The sequence below is a fragment of the Hemitrygon akajei genome, chromosome 19 (assembly GCF_048418815.1).
Source record: "Hemitrygon akajei chromosome 19, sHemAka1.3, whole genome shotgun sequence".
Classification (NCBI taxonomy): domain Eukaryota; kingdom Metazoa; phylum Chordata; class Chondrichthyes; order Myliobatiformes; family Dasyatidae; genus Hemitrygon; species Hemitrygon akajei.
Window position 1 is genome coordinate 68,434,798 of NC_133142.1, and position 16,976 is coordinate 68,451,773.

General features: G+C 35.2%; 1 protein-coding gene across 3 annotated transcripts in view; it reads right to left on the reverse strand.

Moving 5' to 3' along the window:
* nek4 (NIMA-related kinase 4) overlaps positions 1–16,976 on the reverse strand; it is a 63,529-nt gene that overhangs the window by 4,101 nt on the left and 42,452 nt on the right. For all 3 annotated transcript variants that reach the window (XM_073072719.1, XM_073072717.1, XM_073072718.1), the window contains one exon: positions 13,660–13,754. In XM_073072719.1, coding sequence (XP_072928820.1) covers positions 13,660–13,754 — 95 coding nt within the window. The remainder of the gene's footprint in view (positions 1–13,659; positions 13,755–16,976) is intronic.

Genomic DNA, 16,976 nt, shown 5'->3' on the forward strand with positions numbered 1-16,976 from the left:
GTAAATGGTAGGGCATTGAGGAATGCAGTAGAACAGAGTGATCTAGGAATAATGGTGCAGAGTTCCCTGAAGGTGGAATTTCATGTGGATAAGGTGGCGAAGAAAGCTTTTGGTATGCTGGCCTTTATAAATCAGAGCATTGAGTATAGGAGTTGGGATGTAATGTTAAAATTGTACAAGGCATTGGTAAGGCCAAATTTGGAGTATTGCGTACAGTTCTGGTCACCGAATTATAGGAAAGATGTCAACAAAATAGAGAGAGTACAGAGGAGATTTATTAGAATGTTACCTGGGTTTCAGCACCTAAGTTACAGAGAAAGGTTGAACAAGTTAGGTCTTTATTCTTTGGAGCGTAGAAGGTTGAGGGGGGACTTGATAGAGGTATTTAAAATTATGAGGGGGATAGATAGAGTTGACATGGATAGGCTTTTTCCATTGAGAGTAGGGGAGATTCAAACAAGAGGACATGAGTTTAGAGAAAGAGGGCAAAAGTTTAGGGGTAACACGAGGGGCTACTTTTTATTCAGAGAGTGGTAGCTGTGTGGAACAAGCTTCCAGTAGAAGTGGTAGAGGCAGGTTCGATATTGTCATTTAAGAAAAAAATTGGATAGGTATATGGACAGGAAATGAATGGAGGGTTATGGGCTGAATGCAGGTCGGTGGAACTAGGTAAGAGTAAGCGTTCGGCACGGACTAGAAGGGCCGAGATGGCCTGTTTCCGTGCTGTAATTGTAATATGGTTATGTTATATAGCAGCAATGCAGGATCAAAGCTATTTAATCTTATGAAATTCACTGATATTAGTAAAATATATATTTGAGATTAGAAGATTGTGTGGAGAAGAAGAGTAAGAGGAGGTCTCAAGATGGCGCTTATGGAGTGAAGCGGTTTTAGGCTTTGCTCCAATCCTTTTACTTTTTTTAACCTACAAACACCCCCTAATTGATCTTTTTATACCTATTCTAAAGAGGTTTAAACGTATGAAATTTTTTTCAACTGTTTGAATCATTTTCAACTCGCTGAAATGTCTAGACCAAAGGAATCGAAACAGACTAAAGAACCGTTAACTTTAGAAGCAATTGCGAATCTTATGGACGACAGACTTGGAAAACTGGAGAGTAAATTAACCGCAAAGCTTTCTACGTTCGATGAAATTTTAAAGACATTTGACGCAAAACCAAGCACTTACACTGGATTCACAAAAACAACAAGCAAGTATTTTAGTTCCTGAAGAAGCCGCTCGCCAGAGAGATCATATAATTGAAACTTTGCAACAACAGCAAGCTTCGACTTCTCAACAGATGGATCATTATAAATCTAAAATCACTGATCTTGAAAACTGCTCTCAAAGACAAAATCTCCGGTTAATTGGGATTCTGGAAAAATTTGAGAACGACGATCTCACTGTTTTTTTCTCCAAATTTTTAATGGATGTCTTTGGCTCAGAAGTACTGGACTCCCCTCTAATAATCGACCGTGCACATCGCATTTCTCGTTTTCATTCAGGTTCAAGTTTGTAACGATGACAAGTAATTCTCCGGATCCATTATCCTCATACCAAAGAGCGTTTGATTTGGGCTGCCCGGAAAAAGGGTATGATCAGCTTTCAAGATTTTAAATTCTGTATTCTGAAAGATTACAGTCCCGAAGTTTTAAGGGCAAGAATGGCTTTTAAATTGGTTATGTCGGAAATTCATCAGGAAGGCTACAAGCAAGTGCTGTTATTTCCAGCACATTTGAGAGTTACTCTCAAAGATGGAACTTATCGGCTGTTCAAATCTCCAGCGGATGCTCAAAGATTCCTTGAAGAATAACATTTTATTGTTTCTACAGGTTGACTAATGTAATAATTAGTTTATAGATTTGGATCTTTTATAAAATGATGTTTTTTTTACGTGATGGCTTACATGTATTTCTTATACACGGTAAAAGTCCGTTTTTGGTTTATTCTGAGTTTGTTTTTTTTCATATTATTAATCTGTTAGTTTTGAAAGTAATTCATTAGGGTTTTCTTTTAAGTTCGTATACACTTTTTAATATTTTTAACGTTTAAATATTAAGATTTAAAAAAAAATAATATGTTGTTTCTTCTTCCCGAAAGACCTTAGTGCTTGGAAAGTCACATCCGTTTTGATGTGTCTGAATAAGTTTAAGGACTTTCTTTTAAAACACTAATACAATATTATCCATTTATGGGTTTTATCATTTTAATTTTTTTAATCCTTTTGTTTTATATATATAATACTAATTTTAAATTTTAATTTTTGTTATACCAACCCTTTCTTATAATATGGGTGGTTTGTATCTTTTATTCAACTTTTTTTTGTTTGAGTTGCCGTCTTGAGACATAGGGGTAATTTTGGTGTTAGATTGCTTGCTTGCCTCTTTTTGGCTTTTTTCCTGGGGTTTTGAGGGTGGAGGGAGGGGGATTTTTCTTTTTTCTTTTCTTTTTGCTTGCTTTATGCTTAGTTTTACTTCATGGGCTCATATTAAACTACAAAAATGGTTGCAGTGTCATGACTTCCGGTTCCTCCTTGAACTTACTTCCCTCTTCCGGATTCATGAGTTCATCTTTTTTTTAACCTTATGTGTTAATTGTAATAAATATTGTCAATATGGATAAGATTATTAATTTTGTTTCTTGGAATACTAATGGTTTAAATCATCCGATCAAACGGAAAAAAATATTCAAAGCATTCCATAGAATGAATGCTAATGTTATCTTTGTACAAGAGACTCATGTAAGGAAGGTGGATAGTCAACGCTTTTTTTGGTTTTGGAAAGGCTAACAATATCACTCGAATTCTCAAGCCAAAGTAAGAGGCGTTTCCATTTTTATAGCTTCTTCAACCTCCTTTATACACCATGAAACAATTTCAGACCCACAAGGTAGATTTTTGCTTATTACTGGTCTACTTTTTAATCAAAAAGTTGTTTTAGTTCATGTTTATGCTCCAAACACTGATTGTCCTCAATTTTTTAAGTGTCTATTTACATCCTTTCCCAATTTGAATCAGTACAGGCTGATAATGGGTGGGGATTTTAACTGTTGTTTAAACCCTTCGACGGATAGATCTAAGCCCACCCAAGCTCTTCTGAATAAATCGGCCTCTCTTATTAATTCCTTTATGACTGATTCAGCAATTTTCGAAATTTGGCATTTTTTACACCCCAATGACAAAGAGTTTTCATACTTTTTTCATGTTTATCATAATTATTCAAGAATTGATTACTTTTTCATTGATCACCGTTTACTTACAGATGTTATCGATTGTAAATATGACTCTATTACCATTTCTCACCATGCACCTTTGAAGCTATCTATTAAGATAATGGATTCATCTATTAATGCTAAATCTTGGAGGTTCAACTCTATTTTATTGCAGGACTTAGACTTTGTTAATTTTATTAAACAACAAATTGATTTGTTTTTCTCAACAAATTCTACAGCAGAGATCTCTAGTGGAATTTTATGGGACACTTTTAAAGCATTTATTCGTGGACAGATTATTTCATACTCTGCTGGAGTTAGGAAACGAACTAATTCTAAAATATTAACATTGGCTGTGTTACATACCCGTGACATGTGACAGTGGTACTCTTGTCACATGACTGGGGTTGAAGCTATACTGGACTTGAGGTAATGGTCTTGTGATGGTGGAGTGACGTCATTTTCCTGCCAGTAGAGGTCATGTGACAGGTTTTTTTTTACAGGGTATATAAGGAGGACCCCTCCCTGTGAGGAGGGGCAGTTCGTGGCTGGATTTGCCATGTTGACTTTATGCCACTGCGTGATTTAAGGTTATGACGCAGTTTAGTTGAAAGATGAAGTTTTATCTAATGCCTAAAGTTTAAAAGGTCATTGCCAGCATTTTCTTTATAACACTGCTAGTTGAGAATCAGTGGAGAGTGAAGATCGGAGTTCGGGAGTTAAAAGATCGAGGAGAATCGATTTCGACGGTGCAACAGGTTCGACCTTGTTTGATCCTTATTCGGAAGGAATTCGTTGACTGTTCTCGTGTTAATCCCTGTGAAATAGCAGAAAGGATTGGGAACAGTTTTGTAAAGGAAAGGTCAGTGCCTTTAAGCCGTTCCATTTCCATCTTCGTGGGAAAAGCAGTTCGCCTGGGAATTGCAACATCACGACGTGAAAGAGAATTTAAATCGTCTTAAAAAGTCTCTCCCTTAAATGGACTGTGAGCATTTTGCACTTTTGCAATACTACTTTGAAGAACTGTTTTTTGCAACATCGCTTTAAGAACTGTTTAAGCTTCCTTGCTTTAAGAACTGTTTAAGCTACCGCACAGCAGCTGATTTCCGGTTACGTTAGTGATTTGTTTACTTTTGGGGGGTTTGTTTTCAGTGTTTAATAAACCTGTTGTTTGTTATAAAAACCCCTGCCTAACTCATATATTTATTGTTGCTTGAATCCGTAACAGTTGATAAAATCAAAGCAATTGATAAGATTTATTCAGTGACCCCTAGCAAAGAACTTTATAAAGAAAGAGTAGAACTTCAAATGGAGCATAGTTTGTTATTATCCTCTTCGATTGAAAATCAGTTAATTAAATCTAGAACCCAGTTTTATGTACATGGAGATAAGTCTGGCAAATTATTGGCTAATCAATTGAAAACTGCTTTGGTTAAATGACAGATTACTAGGATTCGTAAACAAGATGGCACTCTGACAATCGACCATAAAGAGATAAATAAAGCCTTTCAAGATTTTTATAATTCCTTATATCAATCAGAATTTGTTGAGGATTCTTCTATAATAGGTGAATTTTTAAGGAAATTGAATATTCCAAAATTAACAGTAGAGGATAGTGTATTCCTAGATACACCTATTACGGAAACTGAAATAAAAAAGGCTATTTTTCAATGAATTCCGGTAAAGCTTCTGGTCCAGATGGTTATACTGCAGAATTTTTTAAATTCTTTTCCTCTATACTTTCTCCTTGGCTTTGTAAAATTTTTAAAGATGTGTTAATTATAGGCAAATTGCCACAATCTTTTTATGAAGCCTCTATTTCTTTAATTCTTAAAAAAGATAAAGACCTTATTGAATGTGCAACCTATCGGCCTATATCCTTGCTGAATACGGATTTTAAGATTTTTAGTAAAATTTTGGCTACTAGATTAGAAAATATATTACCTCAAATTATTTCTGAAGATCAGACTACATTTATTAATAATCGCTATTCATCTTTTAACATTAGAAAATTAATTAATATTATTTATATCCCTTCACCCAAAATACCAGAATGTGTCATTTCCTTAGATGCTGAAAAAGTATTTGATAGAGTTGAATGGCCATATTTATTTAATACGTTGCAGCATTTTAATTTTAGTTCAAAATTTATATCATGGATTAAATTAATATACTATAAACCCTTGGCTTCGGTCTTTACCAATAATCAAAGATCTCCTTTTTTTCAGTTATTCCGTGGTACAAGGCAAGGTTGTCCTTTAAGTCCTTTACTGTTTGACATTGCTTTGGAACCTTTGGCTATAGCCATTCGTGAATCACCTAATATTTTGGGTATTACTCATGGGGAGGGGACGTATAAGTTATCATTATATGCTGATGATTTGTTACTATACATATCTGACCCTGAGAGATCTATTCCTGCTATTTCATCCTTGCTTGCTCAGTTTAGTAACTTTTCTGGTTATAAATTGAATTTTAATAAGAGTGAATTATTTCCATTAAATATGCAAGTTCCAATTTATAAACATTTACCATTTAAAGTTGTTACAGATTATTTTACTTAATTGGGTATTAAAATTACTAAAAAACATAAAGATTTATTTAAAGTTAATTTTTTACCTTTAATTGACCAAATTAAGCAACTTGCTACCAGGTGGTCTCCATTATCTTTGTCATTGGTTGGTCGAATTAATGCTATTAAGATGATGGTATTACCCAAATTCTTAATATTTATTTCAAGCATTACCAATTTTTATTCCTAAATCTTTTTTTGATATTATCGACTCCAAAATATCTTCTTATCTGTGGCAGAATAAAAATCCTAGACTAGGCAAAAAATATTTACAGAAGCCTAAGAAAGAGGGCGGTTTGACTTTGCCAAACCTGAGATTTTACTATTGGGCAGTTAATATACGATATTTAATATTTTGGACACAAGAATTGACTATAGCTGCTTGCCCACAATGGGTAAATTTGGAATGTAAATCTGTACAAGAGTTTTCATTGTTTTCAATTTTAGGATTTTCACTTCCTTTTTCTTTATCTAAATTGAATAAACAAATAACTAATCCTATAGTCAAATATACATTGCGAATTTGGTTTCAATTTCGTAAATTTTTTGGTTTGAATAAGTTCATTTTATCAAGCCCTATAATATCTAACTTCTTTTTTTGGCCCTCTTTTATGGATCAAGCTTTTCTTTTATGGAAAGCAAAAGGTATAACATGTTTTCGTGATTTGTTTTTGGATGATAGCTTTATGTCCTTTGAACAGCTATCTAATAAATATCATTTACCTAAAACTCATTTTTTTAGATATTTGCAAGTTAGAAATTTTTTGTATAATGAGTTAGTCTTTTCCGAAACTATGTCCATTGGAATTTTAGCTCTGAATCCTTGTCAAGAGGGTTTAGTAGCTGTCATTTATAATATGATCATGAAAATACAGCCAGAAGTATCAGAAAAAATTAAGAAGGAATGGGAAAAAGAACTTCATTGTCTTATATCCACTGAGCAGTGGGAGAAAATTTTACTATTAGTCAATTCGTCTTCTATTTGTGCTAAACATGCCCTAATACAATTTAAGGTTGTACACAGAGCTCATATGTCTAAGGATAAACTTGCTCGATTTTATTCTTATGTTAATCCAACCTGTGACAGATGTCATTCTGATGTTGCTTCATTGACACATATGTTTTGGTCTTGCCCTTGTTTGCAAAATTATTGGAAAGATATTTTCAGTATTATTTCAATAGGTCTGAATATCAATTTCCAACCGCATCCTATTACTGCAATTTTCGGTTTACCAATGGTGGATAATAGTCGTTTATCCTCCTCATCTCGACGAATTATTGCATTTGTTACATTAATGGCTAGAAGATCTATTTTATTGAATTGGAAAGAAATTAATCCTCCAACTATATTTCAGTGGTTTTCTCAAACTATCTCTTGTTTGAGCTTAGAAAAAATTAGAAGTGTTGTTTTTGATCCTTCAATTAAATTTGAAGAAACTTGGAGACCATTTATTCAACATTTTCATATGAGTTAAATTGTCTTTTCCTAAACCTCACTTTTATTATCCTTAATTATTTGGATGGAGGTTCGGAGTTATTGGCACTACTGTATATATCTGACATTATGCAATGGCTCATGTTGGTTAGTGTTTTTTTTTCCCTCTCTTTTTTGTTTTTTTTTCTTTTTATTTCATTTGTTCATAAATACTATGAGTTTGGGAGGTTATATATATTGATTATTATATACCTGAATGTCTACTTAAACTATTAACTATGTACTCTCAAACTCTTTGTATTCATGTTTCATTTATGTTTGCTTAAAAATTAATAAAAAGATTTAAAAAGAAAGAAAGAAAGAGTAAGAGATGTGCCTATAAATATACCTACTCACTCAAACATTGGCCAAGACAAACTGACATTGCTATTTGTAAAACATGGGAGGAAACAGTTAAGTAAAATAAAACGTTTGTTCATTTATACAGCTGTGATTTCTTGCTTGAGCATTTACTTGCGTCATCAATAAAATATTATTTCAAATGATGAATCTACTTTAAACTTTTTAGCTGAATTATAGAAGCAAAAGTAATTAGTTTAGCTTGAAGGTTTCATTTAGTTTAATATTTCTATTGTTCAGAACCTATGCAAGGTCATCACTCAGTCAGCAATAGCAAACACACACTTTTTTTTATTCTTTGCTCCACAATGTATGGATGTTGATATTTTCAACATCAATCTCACACTGTGCTTTGAAATGCAAACATTGCCCCTCACAGCCCATCTTCACAAAAAAACTTTTTAAGATCTTGTATCATTTTGAAGCTCCCATGAAATGCAAAGTATTTTGGTGAAAATTGTCTTCCAACACTCCTTTAATGTAGTATTTACACTTTATTCTTTCAGTATATCAAACATTTCCCTCACTAGTACAGAAGACTCAAATACAACAATCTAATTGTGTAATTGTCTGCTGCTACCTTTAAAGCAACAAGTATTTCTGTTAACTGATTCACTCTATGCCTTTGTTATCTCTTAACCTGACAAATGTAAAGATTTAAAATAATTGAAGCACTGTATCTCATATCCCAATTTACATTAATTCCTATTTAACATTGGGCTTGCCGCTCCCTCTGTTTGTCATGATCTTCCACTCTAAAACATTTAAGATATCTGTTTTTCTCAAACTCCACCCTTTGGATTATCTCCAAATTTAATTACTCCGCTTTTGGATACCAAGCAATCCCAAATCTCTCGAATTTACTCTCTGGAACTGTGCAGTCTCTCTACCTCTTCTTCCTCTGTTAAATGCTCATAAATAAGCTGACAAGCTTTTTGGTCATTTGCTCTAATTCACTCTTCAAGAAGGAAGAAAGGCAGAAGAAACAAAACTATAGGCTAGTTAGTCTGACCTCAGTGGTTGGGAAGATGTTGGAGTTGACTATTAAAGATGAGGTCGCAGGGTACTTGGGGGGCACATGATAAAATAGGCTGTAGACAGCATGGTTTCCTCAAGTGAAAAATCTTGCTGACAAATCTGTTGGAATTCATTGAAGAAATAAGAAGCAGGATAGACAAAGGAGAATCAGTTGATGATGTGTACCTGGATTTTCACAAGGCTTTGACAAGGTGCCATACATAAGGCTGCTCAACAAGCTACAAGCCTACGGTGTTACAGTAAATATTCTAGAATGGATAAAATAGTGACTGACTGGATAGAGGCAAAGAGTGGGAATAAAGGGAGCCTTTTAGGGTTAGTTGTCAGTGACTGGTGGTGTTCCACAGGGATCTGTGTTCTGACAGATTTTTTTAATGTTATATAGAACATAGAGAATCTACAGCACTTTACAGATCCTTCAGCCCACAATGTTGTGCCGATTATGTAAACTACTCTCGGAACTGCCTAGAATTTCCCTACCGCATAACCTATTTTTCTAAACTACACGTACCTATCTAAGAGTCTCTTAAAATACCCTATTGTATTCGCCTCTACCACTGTCGCTGGCAATGCATTCCACACACCCACCAGTCTGTGTGAAAAACCTACTTCTGACATCCCTCTTGTACCTACTTCCAAGCACTATGCCCCCTCGTGTCAGCCATTTCAGCCCTTGGAAAAAGGCTCTGGCTATCCACATGATCAATGCCTCTCATTATCTTATACACCTCTGTCAGGTCACCTCTCATCCTTTGTTGCTCCAAGGAGAAAAGGCCGAGTTCACTCAACCTATTCTCATAAAGCATGCTCTCCAATCCAGGCAACATCTTTGTAAATCTCCTCTGCAAACTCTCTATAGTATTCACATCCTACCTATAATGAGGTGACCAGGACTGAACACCAAACTCCAAACAGGGTCTAACTAAGGTCTTATATAGCTGTAACATTACCTCACGGTTCTTGAACTCAATCCCACGGGATATGGTGAGGTCAACACACCATATACCTTCTTAACCACACTGTCAATCTGCTCAGCAGCTTTGAGTATCCTATGGACATGGATCCCAAGATCTCACTGATCCTCCACACTGCCAAGAATCTTACTATTAATATTATATTCTGTCTTCACGTTTGACCTACCGAAATGAACCACTTCACACTTATCTGGGTTGAATTCCATCTGCCATTTATGTCAATGATTTGGATATAGAATTGATGGCTTTGTTGCTAAGTTTGCAGACAATATGAAAATAGGTGGAAGGCAGGTAGTTTTGAGGAAGTAGAGGCACTACGGAAGGCCTTAGACACCTCAGGAGAAAGGGCAAAGAAATGGCAGATAAAATAGTGTGCAGAAGTATATAGTCACACACTATGGTAGAAGAAATGAAAGTGTTGACTATTTTCTAAATGGAGAGAAAATACAAAAAAAAAAACTGAGGTGCAAAGGGACTTGGGAGTCCTTGTGCAGAATTCCCTTAAGATTAATTTGCAGGTTGAGTCAGTGGCCATGAAGGCAAATGCAATGTTACCATTCCTTTCAAGAGGACTAGAATATAAAAGCAAGGATGTAATGTTGAAACTTTATAAAGCACTTACGATGCCTCACTTGGGAGTATTGTGAGCAGTTATGAGCCCCTAAGTTAGAAAGGATGTGCTGCAACTGGAGCGGGTTCAAAGGAGATCCACGAAAATAATTCCAGGATTGAATGGCTTGTCATATGAAGAGCGTTTGATGGTTCTGGGCCTGTATTCACTAGAATTCAGAAGATTGAAACCTCATTGAAACCTATTAAATGGTGAAAGACTTTGATAGAGTGGATGCTTTGGTGGGACAGTCTAAAACTAGAGGACACAGCCTCAGAATAGAGGGGCTTTCTTTTAGAATAGAGATAAGGAGGAATTTCTTTAGCCAGGGAGTGGTGAATCTGTGGAATTATTTGCCACAGGCAGCTGTGGCAAATATTTAAATATTTAAAGCAGAGGTTGATTGATTCTTGATTGGTCAGTGCACGAAGGGAGAAGGCAAGAGACTGGGGCTTACAGGAAAAATGGATCAGCCATGATGAAATGGCAGAGCAGACTCAATGGGCCACATGGCCTAATTCTGCTCCAATATCTTATGGTCTTATTCCTTTTTATATGGCTTTGCATACATTTGACAGTTTCTTTTAAAAGTAATGCTTTTAATGAAGTGCTTAGATTTTTTGCTAAATTAAAAGCAGTATGAAAATGAAAGTTGTAATTGCAACATAATTTTCATAATAAAACAAAAATTTAAGTGTTCAAACCGGTTTTATTAAAAATCGCTATTCTTTTTTCAATGTTAGGAGATTACTGAACATTGTTTATACTCCTTCACGTAGCACTTCAGAATGTGTTATTTCATTAGATGCGGAGAAAGCATTTGATAGAGTTGAATGGCCTTACTTATTTTATGTGCTGGAGAAGTTTAATTTTAGTCCGACATTCATTTCCTGGATTAAACTGATTTATCACACTCCAGTAGCCTCGGTGTTTACTAATAATCAAAGATCTCCCTTTTTTCGTTTATTTCGGGGCACTAGACAAGGCTGTCCTCTTAGCCCATTACTATTTAACATTGCTTTAGAACCTTTGGCAATTGCCATCAGAGAAGCACAGGATATTTCGGGTATTAATCGTGGGACAGATATTCATAAGTTATCTTCGTATGCAGATGATTTATTATTATTCATTTCTAACCATGAGAAACCTATTCCAGCAGTTCTATCATTGTTGGCTCAATTTAGTGAGTTTTCTGGGTATAAGTTAAATCTTAATAAGAGTGAATTGTTTCCTTTGAATAGACAGGTCCCAATTTATGGAAATTTACCTTTTAAATTAGTTAATGACTCTTTTATTTACTTAGGGATTAAAATCACAAAAAACCATAAAGAATTATTTAGGTTTAATTTTTTACCCTTAATTGATCAGATTAAATGCTTGTTTACTAAGTGGTCACCATTATCTTTATCTCTGATAGGTAGGATTAATGCTATTAAGATGGTTATTTTACCTAAGTTTTTATATATTTTTCAAGCGGTACCAACTTTTATTCCAAAATCTTTTTTTACTAATGTTGATTCAAAAATTTCCTCATATATATCTGGCAGAATAAAAATCCCAGGTTAGGTAAAATATACTTACAGAAGACAAAGAAGGAAGGTGGGTTGGCATTACCTAATTTCAGATTTTATTATTGGGCAGTTAATATTAGATATTTGTTATGTTGGTTGAAAGACTGGGATGGATCTTTTGGCCCTCATTGGGTGAGTTTGGAAATTAAATCAGTACCAGGTTATGCTCTGGGTTCTATTTTAGGGACTTCTCTCCCTTTTGCTCTTTCTAAATTGCCGAAACGAATTGACAACCCGATAGTTAAACATACTTTACGTATATGGTTTCAATTTCGGAAATTTTTCGGGTTGACTCAATTCGTTTTAAATATTCCTATTGTATCTAATTGCTTTTTCCACCCTTCAATTATAGATCAAGCTTTTTCGGCTTGGAAAACTAAGGGATTACTAAGATTTTCTGATTTATTTTCGGACAATTGTTTTATGTCTTTTGAGCAATTATCTAATAAATATAATTTGCCTAGATTTCATTTTTTTAGATATTTACAGATTAGGCATTTTTTAAGTACGGTACTTCCTACGTTTCCAAATTTTGTGTCTTCAGATATTTTGGAGAGTTTGTTTGAATTAAACCCTTTTCAAAAAGAGCTTATATCAAAATTTTATAATATAATTATGAAGATACATTCAGAGCCCCTTTATAAGACAAAAAATGATTGGGAAAGAGAGCTTAATCTTAATATTCCTATTGAGAATTGGGTTAGAATTCTTCAATTAGTTAATACATCATCTATATGTGCCAAACATTCATTAATACAATTTAAGGTTGTACATATGTCCAAGGATAAATTAGCTCATTTTTATTCTTATATAAATCCTATTTGTGATAGATGTCAATTTGAAACCGCATCTTTAACTCATATGTTTTGGTCATGTCCGCTTTTGAAAAAATATTGGAAAGATATTTTTGATATTATCTCTGCGGTATTGAACATCGATTTACAACCCCATCCTATTACCGCAATTTTTGGTTTACCAATGATGGACTCACTTCATTTATCTTCTTCTGCCTGTCGAATGATTGCATTTCTCACTCTGATGGCTAGAAGATCTATTTTGTTGAATTGGAAGGAAATTAATCCTCCCACTGTATTTCATTGGTTTTCTCAAACTATGTTATGTTTAAATTTAGAAAAAATTAGAAGTGGTGTATTCGATACTTCTATTAAATTTGAAAAGATATGGAGACCATTTATTCAATATTTTCATATGATGTAATATGACTCTGTTCCAAGCTTATTTGATTTTCCAGCTTTAATCTTATTTATGTTGAGAGGATCGGAGTTGACGACACTGATAATTATGTATTCTTGTGAGATATTATAAACAGTCCTTTTTTTTTTCTTTTTCTAGTTTTTCTTTCTTTTTTTCTTTTTTTGCTTCTTTTTTCTTCTTTATTAGCTATTAGATTAGTAGTTTAGTTAATTTTGCAAACATTTTTTTTCTTTTTTCTGTTTTTTTATATCATATATTATGAAATACCTAGATTTACCTTGTTCATACATATACTGTATGGTTCATGTTTTGGGAAAACTCATTTATACTGTAATCATTGCTTATGTATTCTTTCATGTGCAATGGGAATTTGTATGTTTGTAATTCCTTTATTAAAATATCAATTGTATTTTGTTCATATTATTAATATTAATAAAAAGATTGAAAGAGAAAAATTTAAGTGTTGAGTTCTGTTCATTTAGTTGGTATGTTCATTTTCTTCTTTATTGTGGGGGGGGGGGAATGTTGGGTAAGATAACGGCTGCCTTGTGTACTAAACATGAATAGAGAAAGTAGTTGTTAAACCAAAAGATAATGTTGTGTCTGTTGCTTGAATGTTAACATAAATACTCACACATCTTTGCAGTCCCCCTCAGATCTATCAGTTGAGCTGGCTGAAGAGCTATACTCATCATCATCTGAAAGATGATGGGATAATTCACTCATGCACTGGAAAAGCATGGTATAAAATATATATTAGCTGAAAATCTACACGTATATGTATTCTTCCTTCAATTTGAAAGAAGTACAATTAAAAACAAGTTGATAGTTGTATTGTACTATGTACTCCAAAATGAGTGGGGTTCCTTTGATTATAATTTCCATTTCCTTTTCCAAATAAGCTTAACATTATTTCTACGAAGCTCGATAAGTACTATTCAATAGTTTGTTTCAAAATATTTATTCCAGTTATTGACTTATTTAAATATATTCTCTATGTTGGAAAGCAATAATAAAATTCTCTCTTTATATTATCTTATGAACCTCTGTAGCCGATCAATTAATGTCAATAAGCACCATTATCACAAGATGAAATATTACAATGAAGCATTACAGAGTTTAGCTTTGGTCTTTTCTATCATACAGTACTGTGCAAAAGTCTTAGGCACATATATATAGCTAGGGTGCCTAAGACAGTACTGTAATAATTTTATGTATTGCACTGTACTGCTGCAAAAAAAAATCATGACATATGTGTGTGATTATAAACCTGATTCTGATATGGGTCTCTATTGTGGACTGAGAGCAGGAAGGGGACAGGTAGAGGAGAATCATAGTTGGGAAAAGAGGAAGGGATAAGGGAGGGAGCTGGAAGCACCAGAGAGACACTCTGTAATGACCAATAAACCAATTTTTTGGAATCAAATAACCTTGCCTGGTGTCTAAGGGCTGGGTGTATCTGCACCCTTGCACCCCCCCCCCCCCACCGCCCTGGCACTCCTTCTTTGTCATCTGTCCCACATCCCTCCCGCAGTGCTCCACCCTCTCCACTCCCAACATTCTTTGCTTCCATCAGGTTCATGACCTTGCTCTCTGCTTCAGGTTGACAAATACTGTGCTGTGCGAGTTTCTTAGACACCTTAACTATGCAGATATGTGCCTAACGCTTTTGCACAGCACTGTATATTGACTGGTTCAGCAATGCTTGGCATTGATTAGCTAAGATCCGATAGTTCAGATGGTTAACACTAACAAAGGTATAAGATTCTGAGCTAAAGAATAGTATACAGTGAATTGCAGGAACTGTAGCAGAAAGGGAAGTGCAAGGTGGGGTATAGCGAAGTGGCATACAGAGGAGAGAACCAGAGCTGAGTGATTGGTAGGAAAAGAGATGTTGCTGAGGCAAATAATTTGAAGGTTTTGTTTATTAGAAATATAAAGTTTGATTTTAGTTTGTAATGATTGCTAAAATGCTTACTTTTAAAATGCTTGTCAATGGGTTATTCACAGATAATAGGTAAATGGCCTATCAAAACAAATCATGAAATAATTTCACTCTCTTCTTTCTTCCGAGGTAATTTATTGAGCCTGTTTACTGATTGCTTGTTTCTAACTAAAACAAAAAATGCATTTCAGAAAACATTTGAAGAATGAGAATGAATGGAATTGGCTGTACGCTGGCTTCACTGATGGTGGGGATCTCAGGAGGGAGCCAAGATGGCACTGGGGCTGCAATTGCTTCAGTGCTGCTTTAAATATTCTACATAGAACATAGAAGAGTACAGCACAGGAACAGGCCATTCAGACCACAATGTTGTGCCAAACCAGTGAAAAAGCAAATGAAAGACATCAATCACTAATCCCTCCTACCTACATCATGTCTATATACCTCCATCTTACCTACATCAATGTGCCGGTTCAAACATCTCTAATATATTTTGCTATACCACCATACCAAACCTACCTCTCACATTCCCCTTGAACCAACCCCCTCTCACTTTGAATGCATGCCCTCTAGAATTAGACATTTCAATCCTGGGAAACAGCTGCTCTCTGTCTCCTCTATCTATGCCTCTCATAATCGTGTAAACCTCTATCAGATATCACCTCAGCCTCTGATGCTCTAGAGAACTCAGCCCAAGTTTATCCAGCTTCTCGTGATAGCACATGCCCTTTAAATCAGGCAGTATCCTGGTAAACCTCTTCTGCACCCTCTCCAAAGCCGCAACATCCTTCCTATACAGGGTAACCAGGACTGTATGTAATACTCCAGATTTGGCTTAACCAGAGTTTTATAAAGTTGCAACAAAACCTCCTGACTTTTGAACTCAATGCCACGACTAATAAGAGCAAGTATTCCATCAGCCTTCTCAGCCACCTTATTGACCCATGTGGTCATTTTCAAGGAGCTATGAACATGGATCCCAAGATCTCTCTGCTCAACAACACTGTTAAAGTCCTTCTCTTAACAATGTAGTGTCTCCTTGCATTTGTCCTACCGAGGTGCAACACCTCACATTTATCAGGGTTAAAATCATTCACAAATATACTAACCCACCCATGTACATATTCATCTAGGTCATTTATATACACTGCAAACAGCAGAGGTCCCAGCACAGATCCCTGTGGAACTCCACTAATTATAGACCTCCAGATTGAATAAGTCCCTTCAACCACTACCCTCTGTCTTCAAAGTGCAAGCAAGTTCTGAATCCAAACAGATAATTTGCCGCATGTCGCATGCATCTTATTCTTCTAGATTAACCTCCCATTAGGGACTTGGTTGAACAAAAATCTAGGTAAACACATCCACTGCCCTAACCTCATCAAATTCTCTCATCACCTTGTCGAAAAACCCAATGAAGTTGGTAAGGCATGACTTGCCCCGCACAAGGTCATGCTGGCTAATTAGGCCATGGGTTTCCAAATGCTCATTTATTCTATCCGTAAGAAATTCCTCTAGCAATTTTCTGACAACTGACATGAGACTCCAGTACACAGTTCCCAGGATTTTCCCGTGTTCTCTTCTGAAATAAAGGTACAACATTAGCCACATGCCAATCCTCTGGGACCTTGCCTGTGGTTAGAAGGACACAAAGATACTGGCCAAAAGCCCAGCAGTCTCATCCCTTGCCTCCTTCAATAACCTGAGATAAATTCCATCAGTCTCCGGGGAATTATCCACCTTAATACTCATAAGGAGGCCCAACACTTCCTTCTCCTTGACCTCTAAACACCCTACACTCAAGCATTAATCTTATGATTCTCCATATCCTTTTTCTCGGTAAATACTGAAGCACTGACTGAGTACCTTACTCACATTCTCTGCATCCAAGCAAATGTTTCCCCCTTTATCTTTGAGTGGCCCCACCCTCTCCTTAGTTATCCTTTTAACTCTTGATAGAATATAGAATGCCTTGGGATTCACCTTAATCCTACTTGCTGAGGACT